The sequence below is a fragment of the Pseudoliparis swirei genome, chromosome 18 (genome assembly GCF_029220125.1).
Source record: "Pseudoliparis swirei isolate HS2019 ecotype Mariana Trench chromosome 18, NWPU_hadal_v1, whole genome shotgun sequence".
NCBI classification, from domain to species: Eukaryota; Metazoa; Chordata; class Actinopteri; order Perciformes; family Liparidae; genus Pseudoliparis; species Pseudoliparis swirei.
Window position 1 is genome coordinate 19,709,915 of NC_079405.1, and position 15,959 is coordinate 19,725,873.

Here is a 15,959-nt window from a genome sequence, read left to right on the forward strand (position 1 = left end):
AATGCTAATTGCTAGCGTACACATGTTATTATAATTTGTCACACTAACAGTCCCTTTCTAGCACTCTTACCCAACAACAAAATATAACAGTAGTCAGCCAGCATGCTTGTGATTTGCATTAGTGATTAGATTCAGCTAATTGAAAGGGTAACTCATATCATTAACAGTAAAAAAAACAAAAACAGTAACCAAGTCTGGCTACATGTCAAAGTAACATAGACCAAATTCAGCTATTCATGTGGTGCTTTTTATGTTCTGTAACTGTAGGAAGAAAGCATAGTGGAATTAGAAAGCTAGCTTAGTAGTCAGTAGCTACTTAATAATAATGTTTTCATCCACACAGTCTTATCCCAACTTTAAGATTGTCAGCTAATCTGTCATTGTTGCCGTGGCAATACAAATCTAGGATTTGGGCATGCCAAACATCATCTTTCCATACCAGCTGCTCACGATCTTTTTGTGTCCTCTGTCACCATTTGGCTAATCAAGGAGCAGTACATCTTTATCCACGATGCCTTGATGGAAGCCATTTTGGGGAATGAGACAGAAGTGCCAGCCAGCCAGCTTCACAGCTACTTTGACAGCATCACGACACCAGGAAACAGCGGACGGACACATCTGGAGAAACAGTTCAAGGTGATGGCATTTATTATTTTTTATTATTTAAAACAAATGTTTAATGTAATTAATGATGTTTACTTATCATTATTATCAATGCTATAAAGTACATTTTAACAGTCTATTGTTGTTGCACTATAACATTTTGTGTCATGCTGTCGTCAAGACAAGACAGTGTTTCCCTGTGTTTCCTCTGTTTCCCTGTCCTTCTGTCTCCTGTGTGTTTACCCTGTCTGTCTAGGGCTCACCAAGAAGGTGTGGCTGTCTCCTCCCTCCCCTGGGCGGTGATTGCCGGAGCAGCTGGGACTGATCGTCAATTAGGACGCTGCCTACTTAAACTGTACTCGCACCCGTTGATGTTGTTGGATCTTAGTTTCTCTCCTGTTGCCAGACTGTGGTTCTGCTCAGTACACGATTAAAGAAACCTTTTTATTTTGAAAGAACTCCTTGTGCTGCTTTTGGGTTCCTGCCTTGCTCACCCTTAACAATTTTGTATATTATAATGAGCACTTGAGAAATAATTTGTAAACCTTTAAGAAATTGTTATATCTATAAATATTACATTGATAGATGGACCAGATAATTGTGCTTATGGTTAATATTCTGTTTCTAGTCCATCTATCTATGTAATACAATTTAAATAAGTGTAACAAACACCCACCTTCTTCTCTCTCTTTGTATTTTAGCTGGTAAAACAGTGTAATACCAGATTCATGGAATGCTTCAACGCTCAGAAGGAGTGCAACAAAGAAAAAAATCGAAACTCCTTTGTGGTGCCATGTAAGTCTTCCACTCATGTTCAAATTTATTACCTTTAAAATTAAAGAGCCTCCAGCAGTATTAACCAAACAGCAGAATATAATAAATGCTGCAATTAGAGACTGTGAACTTTGAGTTATAGTATCTACATTATATAAGAATGGTTCATAGATAATCAGATTTATGTGCTATTTTATACAGATAGATCAGTATTGAACTCATGAATGAAAGGCTCATTAATGCTTTATGTGACGTGCTTTTCTTTCCAGGGTTCAACATACATTATTTATACAAATTGTTTTATTTCTTAGTCATCAAAGAACGGCAAAGACTTGAGTTTAGAAACATGACACTGTGGTAATCTGTTGTGTGAAACATGACTTGCCTCTTTGTTTATATTATGTACAACCATCCCAAATTACATGCAAGTGAGATGCTAGATTATTTTTTTGAAAGTGAACGTGTCTTTTTGACGAAATTTGGATTTGCTTTGCTCTCAAACTTGCAGCAACAACTTTATAATATATAGTTGGCATTTCACCAACATTCTCTAATGCCACCCAACTAATCTCCTGTTCCCAGAATAATTAAAATGCTTGTTTCAGCTTCCAAACTTTGTCTTAATGTGCTGCCATTTAGATTGTCTACAGGCTGGCTAGTCTCATTATCTTTTAGCTCCTCTGTGTTATCTGCAGTCACTGACTGTTCCACTCTTCTCTGAAACATCAGCCAAGAACTTTCTACACTGAACCACTTACAACATAAAGATGAATAAATGCACACATAGTGGGCTCTTAGTGATAATGCTCTGTTCTAACAATGTCTATTCTTCCCCCCCCCCCCTCTCCATCTATCTCTCTCTCTCTATCTGTGAGCAGCGGAGCGAGCGAGGGTCGGCCTAGCACCTTTGCCCGGCATCAAAGGCACCGATTACATTAACGCCTCTTACGTCATGGTCAGCACTTTCACTTCTTCTGTCAACGATTGATCTTTCCAGTATGCCCTTGATTTCCACTCAGAGCAGGTTACAGGTCATCAAGTCAAAATACACTCAGTCAGTATCACTGGCTTAGTTACATCACTTTGTTGTAGTGGTAGCCCAAATACCCAAATGATCTGGCAGTTGACGCTTGTCATCATTAAAGTGGCAGTTGCAAAGATGTTCATTGAAATGAATGACTGTTGATCATTATCTATTGCAATATTTATCTATTGCAGTATTACAGACTGTGGAGATGTTCACCTAGTGAAAGAAATGCTGTTTTACAGTTTTATGCAATTCCATTGGTCCAGACTGCTAAACCAGGACTGAAATCTTATGGAGTGCCACTTTAAGAAGTGTTAAGTGTTAGCTATATGATGATTTAAGGTTGCTCTATCACAAAACCAAGGACTGTACCTTTAATAGGTTTCTCCATTAATTCAGTTTTGCACTTCTATAAAGTCGGGGGACTTGCAGAGACAGATCGATATAAGAATGGTCTAAATCAAAGCAGCAGAGGCCGAGATACCGACAACTTTTAGTTGTGAGTCTACTTTGGTTCAGCAATAACCTCGGTTTCTGGTCAAGTCTTGTTTTCTAGTAAACCATGGGGACCTTGACTGCATGACGCTGTTTGAAGTACAAAACTTCTTTTCAAACTTTCAAGTCTGAAGCTCGGCCGATATGACCCTGATGATTTTAGAACATTTCCTCAGAGTTAAAGAAAAGTTCCTCCAGAACCACGAAATATATTATTTAACCAGCTGCATAGGAACTGACCCTGGTGGGTAAAGATGTGTAGTTCCCCTTTAAAACTTCACTGAGAAGTGGAGAGGAGCCTTAAACCCAAAAGCCTGTCAAAAACCAGTGGTTAGGTTGCCATGTGCTGTCAGGTGAGGGCACCCCCTTGTTGTTCATGCAGAGTGTGAAATCATAGCTCAGATAACAGCCACTCAGCACAAATAAGATCTAACCATCAAAGCTCTGTTTTGTCCATTAATTTGAAATTAAATCCTGACTGTGAAGATGATTCTGTTTGATTTACTTAGTACCGGTAACAGTTTGTGTTTACTCTGTTTGATTTGAATAAATGTGGCGTAACTCTTCAACTAACCTGTTCTTGTTGTTGTATGTTTGTTTTTACAGGGTTACTATCGGAGTAATGAGTTCATCATAACCCAGCATCCTCTGCCCCACACCACAAAAGACTTCTGGAGAATGATCTGGGACCACAATGCACAAATTATTGTTATGCTGCCTGCCAACCATGAACTGGTAGGAAACAAAAAGACACACAAACACACACACAAGAAATATAGTTAGTGCCATCTGCCACGTTAACAAGCATCAACACCTTCCCAGCCTGTGTTTAAGGTATTGTGAATCACACACACTCGTCGTCTCACAGTGACCAGACTTTTATGAAGCAACGGTTAAACTTACAGCAGTGACGTGCGGTGAGGTTTGAGGCAGTCAGATCTATGAACCCAATAGAGTAGCTTTTATCACAACTCAATTGGCAGTGTGCGCATTGACTACTGGTTGTTTTTCATATATCATAACAGCATTCTTTACACACAAATTTGATGCCACCAATTTATAGCGGCCCAGGAAAAGGGAACATTTCCTCTGTACTCTCCGTGTGCTTTTAATTTTCCATCGCAATTCCACAATTCATACTAATTCAAAACTAATAAAAAATAGGCTACTACAGGGTATGCATTATCTGATATTTATTTGTAAATGAAGTCCATCAATCTATCCTTCTGGACAAAAATCTCTTTGACTGTGTTTTGAATGAAAGTGTAGAAGAAGAGCAACATCAGAACAAGCCTAACCTTTCATTGAGGCAAGAGGTACTGTTTGCCACCCCTCAGTGCTTTTTCACTGCAGTTTTATGTTAATCAGCAAGACTAAATATAGGTGCTACACATAAGTGAAATACAATACTTATTCTATGGAAAGAAAGGACATAAAATAAAAGAGTCTGGATTGGATTGGTTTAAGTTTTCGGTGAGCAGATCCTCTTTTTCCTCTTAATGTTTTCATCAGGTTTTCATCATTTGGTGTTGCATTATTGAAAAACTTGGTGACTTGGCAGAGTCAAAAAGACCAACAATAGGGGTCCTAAAGTTAGGATTGACTTGCCATTTATTTAAAAAAAGCTAAATAGGAGCTACTTTTAGCCTGAGAATGTTTTGGACGATGGCCCCTGATCAATTGCCTCAAGTAATGTCACTTGGATCAGCATTGGTTGGGGTTGAAGACTACCAGTTTCAAAATGTAGGAGTGCATTGCTAAACTGATGGACTACTCAAGGGACTAGAGTGGAATGAAAATAAATATATTGGGACACTGGTCTCACTCTCACACCTTATACTCACATACACAAACATGTAACCAACCACACCACAATGTGTCTCAAATCAGAAACTATCTGAATTGATAGTTGGTCACTTGAACTGACTGGAACTCTGCTTCATTGAGTGTAACCTTCACAAACCTGCAGTTGAAAGCTTGGGTGACATCTAAGATCAACATTTTCCAGGTCATTCTGAAAATGTAAAACATGGGATTCCCTCGATAGCAACATAAAAAAAACATCCAACTTCTCCCAATTTAATGATGACTTATACGTTTTACACTACAGTCCAAAGGTACCCAATCATTTTCCCCCACTAGTGTATATTTTTTCTAACAAAAGATATACAGTAAAACTGTATGTTTGTTTGTTTTTTACTTGTGGTTTTGTATGTATTTTATTATATTTTAATGTTTTGTACTATCTGGACCTTTAGTTGTAATACATGTTTGATTGATTGATTGATTGTATCAAAATGATACAAGCAATGAACAAACATGGTGACGGAATGGTATCTGTAATCTCCTGCAGGCAGAGGATGAGTTTGTGTACTGGCCCAGTCGGGAGGAGGCCATGAACTGCGAGGCGTTCACTGTCACCCTCATTAGTCAAGACCGACTTTGTCTGTCCAATGAGGAGCAGATCAGCATTCACGACTTCATCCTGGAAGCTACACAGGTGACTCAGTCTGTGTGTGTGTGTGTGTGTGTGTGTGTGTGTGTGTGTGTGTGTGTGTGTGTGTGTGTGTGTGTGTGTGTGTGTGTGTGTGTGTGTGTGTGTGTGTGTGTGTGTGTGTGTGTGTGTGTGTGTGTGTGTGTGTGTGTGTGTGTGTGTGTGTGTGTGTGTGTGTGTATTCTAAAACATGGTCACATTGATTGAACTGTATCTACTGACAAAAGTATAAGCACTTGAACACACTAATGGAGTGGAGCAATCAAAGGCATCATACATACAGTATAGGTCACTATGTTGTATTAATGTGAAATAAAATAATGCATGGACAAAAGTTAACATAACCTCCAAACAACCAAGTAATGACATGCTTTAGCTCGTCTCTGTCCAGTGCTCACCAAAACAGTGATGGATGGAGAGCAGAGTAGAGCACATTTGTAACACTGACAAGTCTGCAACTCCAGATCTGAGAGTGAGCAGCAATTCAAAAATGCAGTGCAAGTTTAAAGCGGAGGACAGAATCATGTGTGATGGATGTCTCATTATTTTGTTTCAAAGCTGAATGGAGTAGCATGGATGAGTTGAATAGGACTGTTCTCAACCACCCCTCCTTTATCTAACCTCTGTCTCTCTCCGTCTGTCCACCAGGATGACTACGTTTTAGAGGTGCGTCACTTTCAGTGTCCCAAGTGGCCGAAACCTGACGCGCCCATCAGCAGCACCTTCGAGCTTATCAACGTCATTAAAGAGGAGGCCGCCACCCGCGATGGACCAACCATCATCCACGATGAGTCAGTCACACATTTGATCTACTCTTATACTCTGTCAGCACATCACTACTCCGCTTTTTTAGAACACGATACAGTGAATTAGAAAAGCTAAGTGGAAATAGAACATCAATGTGTCCAGTTTATTATTACATTATAGTTGGATATGGTAGGATGAGGGGGACTAAAGAACTTTTATGCATTGTCATGTCTCATGATATATTGATAAACCTTTGGCAGAGACATGCAATAAAACTCCAAATGAACTGCTCTTGCACATCTAAAGAAGTGACATTTTAAAAAAGAAAGTCTCTCCTGGCCTCGTACAACCAAAGTACCATTATGTCTTATTCAATTTATAACAAGAGCTTCCAACCTGCTGGCTTCTGATTCTTACAGAAGCCCCTTTATCTAAATTAAGGCCAAAGCTCCACAGTGACAACTGAGCAATGTAGGACCAGCAAGGACATTAGGAAATATATGCGCAAGACATGAAGGTACATGTGTGATGTGATACAGAGTTGTGGTTCTGTTGGAAGCCATTCTATAAAAACATGCTCTGGTGGCTGTGCTAAAAAGCTTTGACTTAACCAGGGTGAAATTGTGTTAATTAAAACAACACATTTAACACAGATAACACTTCCATTTAAAACAACCATATTTTATTGATTGCAATTCCATTCAGTCCAAGATGCACAAGGAAGCAATTTGTTTACGTGTTTCTACATATTTCAGTCCTAATGCATACGGCAGAGAAAAGGGCCGTCACTTTAGAAATGAATGAACATATAATTGGTCAGCTGGACACAGAAAATTGTTCCAATGTAAATCCCATGCGATTTCGTCCTTATTCGTAAAGGTTGTAAGAACATATGTGTCAGGGGCTGAAAAAACACCCATCAACTCATTAAAAACAGTTTTGACAGGTTCAATTCACGTTTCCTGAGCTCTTTTTGGCCAGTTATAGAACGTCACTGTCAACATTCACACATTTTGGCAGGTACTCAAGACATTTTGAGTTTCTTTTCCCAGATCTGATTTCAGGTTGGCAGAGGATGATAACTTGAATCATGAAATGTAAATGAAATCACTACAGCATTTAATTACTACTCACATCACATACAATTGAATATCATAACATTATGATTTCCCACAGTATTATGTAGTTCCGTAATGTTCAATCTTTGTCAGTGAGCATAAACAAATAGGCTGATAAACACTGGCAGCCTGACTGTAGTGAGGAAAGACACATTTTGTTTTACTTCTAAACAACAAGTGACAGCTCCTTCAACCGTCCGACTTCCCTCACAGGTACCCCAGGAAACTGCCCAATTACACGTAATGAAAGTGTCTTCAGTATTGTCACACATTAGTGGTCCTGAACGACGCTCTAGTCCAGCAGCTCTGTTCATGTTTATTCATTAAAATAATGAAGATTGCTTGTCGCATCCTCAAGAAGAAAAGTGACTAATTGAGCACTTCATGCGGTTGCCATGGTGCGGCTTGCAGCACCTAAGAGACTGTCAGTTAGAGGGTCGTCCTAATTGTCTGCACACTCATTATCCAGCCAGGCGTAGGTTGTTGGCAGGGGTTTCCGCCGCGCTGCTGACAGAACTGCTAATGGAAGAGGAGACCCTTTACGTTGGTGTTCTCCAGGGAGCCTCACGCTGGGCTGAGCTGTCATCCTCAGGTGGATTCACTTGCTAATAAATCTTTAATCTAAGACCAGGATTCCTGAAACTGTGAGGGTCTTCCCTCCCCGGCTGAGCTGCTGTCAATGACAACTCAAACGCTGAGTAGTTAAGGCCCTCACAGCACCCCAAATCAGGATTTTAGGGACCATTTATAATTAGTAGAAGCCTACAAATGGATGCCAAACTGTGAATCAGACAAGCTACAAAGTCATAAACAGGCCCGCGAGCTAGGTGGTAAAAAGACCTGTACTTGAATAGCGCTCTTCTAGTATTCCGACCACTCAAAGTGCTTTAACACACAATGTTTCCCCTAGGTATAGAGCTTCGGGGCGGGGGACCGACCAACCAACCGATACGAACACCTATAGTTGATGCTTTTGCCAACCTACAAAAAGTTGTAAAAGTTAACATTTAAAGACGCTCGACAATTAAATGCAGTACGAGAATTCTTCAACTAGTTTTATGGAAGAAAAATCTAATTAATTGTCAATATACCGATCACATAACGCAAAACAAAAAATGTGGTGAACATGTACAAAAGAAGCTATCTTTTCAAAACAACAATAAAGTTCAACCTTTGCAAAACAAAACAATTGCAGATATTTGTGAGTCATCACGTTTTATTATGTGTGTGATCAAATTAGCTTTCCACCACATCTCTTTTTAAAACGGGGTTGCAGGCTTGATAAGGCCACTCTCAATAAAGTCCAATGTTGAGCTCTTGTTTTGAAGGGCAACAGCAGGAACGCCGAAGTCGCCAAGAATCTCGGCCGGCACACATACGCAGTGTAACCTGTTAACGCTGTAATGTAAACATTTACACAAAAGTACAGGCATTTATTTATTTATGAATGACTTAGTTTTATGTCTGTGTACTGTAGTATCTTGTTCAAAGTGTGTCGCTTAATTGATGATGTCATCAAGGTGTATTGGTTGTTATTGTAAGAATAAAGATGGACACACATCGAATATCGTCCAATTATCGAGTGTCTCTACTTAGACATATGTGAAGTTCTCAATAAAGGTCTTAAAAATAAAAATTAATCTGCATTTACCCTCGCGCCCCACCTGTCGTTTCTGCTCTTGAACCCGGAGCAGGAGAGTTACTCTGAGTACTACTTTTCCCATCTTCACCACCATGGGATTATAATGAAATGTAGACTTTTATTGTTTTGAGCATTACGACATGAGGTCTTTTTGATTTCCTTTTGATAGCCTCAGGACCACTTTCGGAGTTTACTCCACCAGTACAGCTTTTAAAAACAGCCATATCAGCGGTATGTTGACAAACTAAGAGCTTCTCTGATGTGATTGTGGATATGCACGCTCACCACTTCCCCTGACTGTGTGTCTCGTCAGGTTGGGAGCAGTATCGGCCGGCATGCTGTGTGCCCTCACCACATTGTCTCAGCAGCTGGAGAGTGAGGGCGCCGCCGACGTCTATCAAGTGGCCAAGATGATCAACCTCATGAGGCCAGGAGTCTTCACAGACATTGTGAGTGTGACCATACACCTTAGAGTGGTTCTGATCGTTCAGAATGAAAGCAGATAACACAAAGCTGATCAAAGTCACTTCATTAGGTTGAATTCTGTTTTTTGAAGAAGAGAATCACACATGTATTCTCTTTGTTATTCATCATTACGTACTTCATTTACTTTTGAACGTACTGCAATTTATTTGTCATATATCTTAAAACAATTTGTTCGAAAAATACTTTAGAGAGAAGTAATAAATAGAAAGATACTTCGCTATGTACTACCACAGGTTCCGCATGCCAGTTTGCTCACATTTGACTAAAAGTTAGAAGAAAACATCATCTCTTAGATAAATCTAGTTTGGTATGGTTATGTCATGGTAAATAATAAGACAGTATCAAGGCAGATTTACATCCACATCGAGCAAACCAATATGGTACAGTATAACTACAGGGTACGGCTCGAAGAAGAAAAAGGTATAGTTGTCATGTTCTCACCTGTTCTCCTGTGTAATGGCTCCACAGGACCAGTACCAGTACCTCTACAAAGCTCTGCTCAGCCTCGTCAGCACCAAGGAGAACGGCTCTTGTTTTCTGACCAGGGATACTAATGGGACCATGGTGTCCATGTCTGACCAGTCTGACCAGGCAGAGAGCATGGAGTCACTGGTGTGAGATTGGCCCTTCGGGGGCCCGGAGCTGAGCTAAGGGTCTTTTGGTTCTAAACCACCTGTGAGGTCTCTGAGCCCACAATGGAGGCACTTAACTTTGTAAACTGTCAAGGAACTATTGTGAACAAGACTTTTTGAGGCCTTTTTGCCAGACTCTTGGTTAAAATGAATTACCTGATTACTTTTTTACACTGATAAAAAGTTTTTGATATTTATTTTTTTCGCCATTTTATGTCTTAATGGTCTCCTACTGAAGGGTTTGCACCTGCGTTTTTGAGTTTTACGACGGCGTCGGTAGGCAACAGGAAACACTTTTCGGTCTTTTCTTGTTTGCACTATATAATGTCAGTGTTACTGCCTATACTAAAGCTGACTCACTCTGCTTTTCTCCACTCAAGCTCTGATTTTTCTTTTTGACATTCCTTGGCTATGGCCCTTATTAAATCAACTGCTTCTGTGAAGGACATTGTTCTGCTGCCACTCATCAGTTGATTTAAGACAGTGGACGGAGGAAGGCACCAAGTCTCCGCCTCAGTGACAAAGTGCTGTTCCACTTCAGCTCAGCGTGACCTCCTCCGCCCTGCTCATTGATAGTACTCATACTACCACTCATTTATCACAAGAACCGAGATCTTGGAACCTATTGCCACAGACAAGTAGTGCTTGTTTTATTAAAAGTAGTTTCCTCTTCACTGTTTTTTTTACCTTGTTTTCTTGTCACTCTCCCTCTTATTAGCGAGTCACACCCATGTTAGAATACCTAAGTTGGTGTAATAACTGCTACTGTGAAATTGTATTATTATTTCTTTGTATAATTAAATTTATGCTTTTTAATACATGGAAATACTGTATGTATACATATATAAATATATCCTTATCATAATAACTTTGTGATTTTTGTACATGTCCTTTGTGGCCTCCTGCCTCAGGCCGGTTGATTTACCAATCCAGTACTCACTGCTGATTTTCAGCCATCTGGAAGCAGACGTCCTCTACGTTCTTGTATGCTGCTATGTCATCTGAACCCACACACATAAATACGTCCATACAAATGCCACCAGTAGTGATTCTACATTTGAAACATTAACTTCAACAAATGATGCAACGATATGACATTGCCTCTCTTACACTTTCATGTTTTTTTTCTGTCATGAATTCATTCTGACAGACAAGCACGAATTAAGAACACAGACCTGTATGTGGAGCTATTGGTTACTCACATGCACCTGTGTGTCTTTACAGGGTTGAATCAGTGTGATCCGCAGGGGAACAGCAGACTCAAAAACAAGCTCTATGCAACAAGCTGGTTAGGTTTTAGAAATCTGAAACAGGGTTTAAAATAGTCTTTGGCTTCTCAGTGTTATTCCAGTACATATTGACTAGACCTTTTTAATTGTATTTGTGTTTATGTCGCCTGGACAGAGTAAACACTGCTAAATAACTCTCTTCTTCTGCTTTAAAAGGTTTTCATGTTCTTGACATGATATACTTCATCTTTGATAATGCATGTGGTGTAAGAATGGAAGACTTTCCCAAGAGATTTCCCTTTATTCACAGACTAGAGGTCTAAAGCCAGTGCTTTGACAAGTATGATGTGTAATTTCTAGGGCTGTGAAACGATAAGAATTTTTAATCAGGTTAATCACAGGTTTCTGTGGATTAATCATGATTAATCACATATATACATTTACAGGGCTCTCAAGACAGGCAAGAGCTCCGAGAAGAGTTGTTGACGGGGGGGACACTTGAGAGCCCTGCATTTATACACAGGGGGGCACATAACTTGCTCACCAGTGCGCGCGCCAGCATCGGAGCTCTGCCGCGACTTTTTTTCGTCCCGATGTGCGCGCACACGCCGGCATCCGAGCTCTGCGGCGCGCGAGACGGAGATCGGAGTCGTGTTAACGCGACACGTAGAGACAGAATGACATGCTGCTGGTTAGAGACGACCAACAACAGACGGATTGGAAGCTCATTCTGCGCATGCGTTAAATGCGTTAAAAAAAAAAAAAAATTTATCCTGTAATTTAATTAACTGAGTTAACGCGTTATTTTTCACAGCACTAGTAATTTCACAATGAACTGCCACATTTATTAGGGTTTGTTATGAAGAGCTTTGTACACACCTGTTTTTGGATTTATCGATTCCTGACTGGATATTGGAACGTTCTCATCTTCCATCTGCATGGCCTGTAGCAGCCCCATATATAGTGTTTACAAAATGATTGATTAAAGTTAAGGCTCAGGTGTTTCTGAATTTCCCAAAAGACCACAGTAATATGTCGACCATGACAAATTATTTCATGTAGCATTGAAAATGCTTCCAGTCACTGGTATAATATCCAAAATCAACTTGCGCTAATGTGTCTCAAGTGAAGTTAGGAAATGTGGAAGACGTTCAGTAATCAAATATTGATTTGCAAGACTATTGCCATGTTTATTTAGTTTAATGAATATTCATTCATGTTACATTATTGTGAATCTGTTGAAAGTTTCATTGTTTATATATTATATCAAAACCATCGAGATAGAATCGGAGTAGAACGGACATTGAACTGTTTTTTTGTGGTCAGTTGTTATGGTGACAACACACGTCAATGCAGCAGTAAATTGTTTTAGCAGCTTCCCGGTAAGAGAGTGGTCGCAGAGAAGGCTGACTTGGTACATAGTTAGCTTGTCTTTCTCCACAGCGACGGGGAGTGAGGCAGAGGGACTGTTAGACCCAACACTGCTGCTGGCCACCAGTCCGCGGTTCAGATCATTTTATCTCACCAGTGTAGCATTAAAGGATGCATAATTAGAGAGCTAGCTAACGAGCCAGCTATCTGCTAGTTCAATTCAGTTTATTTTGTATAGCCCAATACCACAAATTACAAATTTGCTTTACAATCTGTACACATACGACAGCTGTCCCAGGACCTCACATCGGATCAGGAAAAACTCCCAAGAAATAGAAAATACCCTATATAAAAAAGGGAAGAAACCTTCAGGAGAGCAACAGAGGAGGATGCCTCTCCCCAGATGGACAGAAGCAATAGATCAGTCATGTGTAGCTTTCTAATTGCACAATGCTTTAATGCTAAACCAGTTCCTTTGTAAAAAAAGAAGCTGGCAGCCAAGTTCTCGTTTTCTCGCATGCAAAGTAGGCTTGTATAACGAGTGCCTCCAGAAAACCTCAAACTTTTAGCCTCTCAATGGCCTCTTTCCCTTGTAGCTCATCTAGCGATAGCAATGTGCTTTCTTAGGGTGTGCAGATGAAGCATCAAGTTGTTAAATTTGACTAATTTACTCATGCTCTCTGTGCTTTGTAATACTATTTTATTTCTAACCTTAATACTCCACTGCTCATATTAGTCATTATTGTAAAACCAACATAACATGCCATAAGTTTGTTCAGTTTACAACGCTCGAAATGTCGATGATATACTTAAAAGTGTTCGCTGCTCTGACCATCCTGCTACATTACTTTGAATGGGACTTTCCCATCTACTCCTATTCTATTATTCTGACCAAAACCAGGAAGATGGTAGTCTATCTCTCAATATTTAGAATCCGATTTCCTTACCCTTTAATATAAATACACACTACTCATTAACCTTGTGGCCTGAAAAACATGTTGCTCTTCCCAATAAACTATTCATAAACACACAAAAACGTAAGCTTGAGCAGTCTTACCTTTAGCAGCGGTTTCTAGACGCAAGCGTCTACAATATATGAAGTGTCGGCCATAGAATGCAGACCTGAGAGGCACATTTCTAATACGTCACAAACTTGACCGCAAGTGCTCTCTTTCACGATTTTATCCACTGTGTATTATTAAGGTCGTTGACGAGTAAAAACAGATGGAGGTCCATTCCAGATCCGTGCTCGCTGACCGAGGTCTGATCACCCGCTCCAAACACCCAAGGCCTTGTGTACATAGTTTCCATTCCTCACTCCCTTGTCTCTAGAGATGTATTTCTTTGGGGTTTTGTGGCCTACAAGCAAAGAACATAGTCTGAATTGTTCCCTGCTTTAGCTGCAGTAAACCCTTACACGCACACATGCACACATATTTCCACACACATATTTTGTTCGACAGGATGTACTAATTTAGCCACTGCTTTTAATGATATTCTGTGCCTTCAAAGGCAGGAAATGAAAACTTGTGGTTTCGCAATTTTTATTAAAATGTGAAAGGACTTTTTTTTTCACACAGCACAAAACAGATATGTGTCAAATGCCAGGGGGAAATGTATTTTGATCTTTTCGAAAAACTTTTACCAAAGACTTGAATCTTTCCTGTGCAGAAAAACATGTTGTGCAAGCTTTTCTCTCTTTTCTTTCTCCTCTCACTGAACGCCCAATCCCCCTTTCTCCACCTCAAACTATATCTGTATTTGTATCAGTGTCCTTACAGAAATTAGCTTCAAAGTCTTACTTGCGTATTTGTTTGCTTTAACTCCAGCATCAAAGTCCTCACATGCATTTATTGTTATCCAAAATAATTTGTGATAAAGAGATGCATCTCAAGACAAACTGAACAGACAGAGAAGCATTAAAGATACAACTCTTTTCTATTTCTGGTTATCTTGCAGTGTTTTCTCCTTTTAAAATGGGAGCCATACAGGCTAATCACTTTAAATCTGAAAAAAACATGTTCTGTTTCTAGGGCTTTTCTTTCTTTTCTTTTATGAAACACATTTTGTTCAAGTGCCCGGTCACACCACAAAGTTGCACAGCCTAATTCATATGCACATTCAATCCATCAATCCATCCAAGCTTAGCACTGTCGAGTCAGTATGCAGCTGCTTAACGGCATGTATCATGTACTGAACGAGTGAACATCATTTCTCAATTCATGCTGTTATAAATGCTGGTGTGACCGGATTCTTCAGATGGTCATTCTGTTATGTCTTTCTGTCTTCATATTAAAGCTATTCTGATCATTGTGATCATTCCAAATGAAATGTGGTTAGTGTTGCCAAAAGTAAACACACACACACACACACACAGCTGTACTGTCAGTAAGAAATGTACATATATTTGTTTCCCTCTGTAACCCAGCCCTTCTCTGGAAACTGTATGTATTGACTGTAAGGAAATCTTACACAGATTTTAAAATTCCATCCCAAACTTAAGTCTTTTACATTATCTTGTGTAACATTTACCACAAACTTCTCACAAGGTTTCCAATCTGACACACGTCCGGTCTATAATCACAAACATTTTCAATCTGTTCCCACCTTTGGAATTCACTCATGGTGTCACTGTTTGTGGAGGATTGTGTGGAAGCCAGGTGTCTGTGCATCCAGCTTGTGGTCATCATCACACTCCAGTTTCCAGCTTCACATCCTCCATGAATGCAGTGCAAGCAGTGATTGTGATATTACTATGTTACTCCCTCTTCTTTAGATTATTTTTGCTTTTGGTTTTCGCCCTCTTGAGGCTGTGATTCTGTTGCCAGGCGTGAGCGACAGAATAGCTCCCTCTCTAGTAAGTCACAAGGTAATTTCCTCATCATTGAATTGTTTCGGAAAGGTGGCTGTCCCTTTCTCTTTTGTAACATGAAATAAGATTTCTGTTTTTGTTTAATTTTGGTTTGTTTTGTTTTGCTGAAAGCTATATCAAAGCATTCTATGATAGTGTTATTTAATATGTAAATGGTATTGCTATACATAAAATAAAATATGGGTTTTGATGTAATTTTCTGAAATCATTTGTGTGATTATATTTATATTTTTTTAACAAACTTTTTTAGTGGTAAACATCCAGTGAGGTTTAAGATCTGGTTTGTTCCACCAAGTCCTAACATTAGATTTTACTTGCTTTAGTATACAAATGTTATTCCCTTTGTTACCAGTTACTTGTTTCTAATTTTATTTCACATTACTGAATCCTTATATTTAAATATACATTTATGAATCTAATATTTTACAAGAGACTAATGATGCCTCCATTATTGTTTAAACAAATCATT

The 15,959-nt window shown here is 39.5% G+C and overlaps 1 protein-coding gene across 2 annotated transcripts in view; it reads left to right on the forward strand.

Annotated features, from left to right (window-relative positions):
* Positions 1–15,685, forward strand: part of LOC130207796 (receptor-type tyrosine-protein phosphatase gamma-like) — a 473,173-nt gene extending 457,488 nt beyond the window's left edge. For both annotated transcript variants that reach the window (XM_056436504.1, XM_056436503.1), the window contains 8 exons: positions 490–636; positions 1,305–1,398; positions 2,256–2,332; positions 3,506–3,634; positions 5,253–5,399; positions 6,042–6,184; positions 9,214–9,349; positions 9,855–15,685. In XM_056436504.1, the coding sequence (XP_056292479.1) occupies positions 490–636; positions 1,305–1,398; positions 2,256–2,332; positions 3,506–3,634; positions 5,253–5,399; positions 6,042–6,184; positions 9,214–9,349; positions 9,855–10,004 (1,023 nt within the window). In that variant the 3' untranslated portion in view covers positions 10,005–15,685. The remainder of the gene's footprint in view (positions 1–489; positions 637–1,304; positions 1,399–2,255; positions 2,333–3,505; positions 3,635–5,252; positions 5,400–6,041; positions 6,185–9,213; positions 9,350–9,854) is intronic.
* Positions 15,686–15,959: the final 274 nt, after the last annotated feature.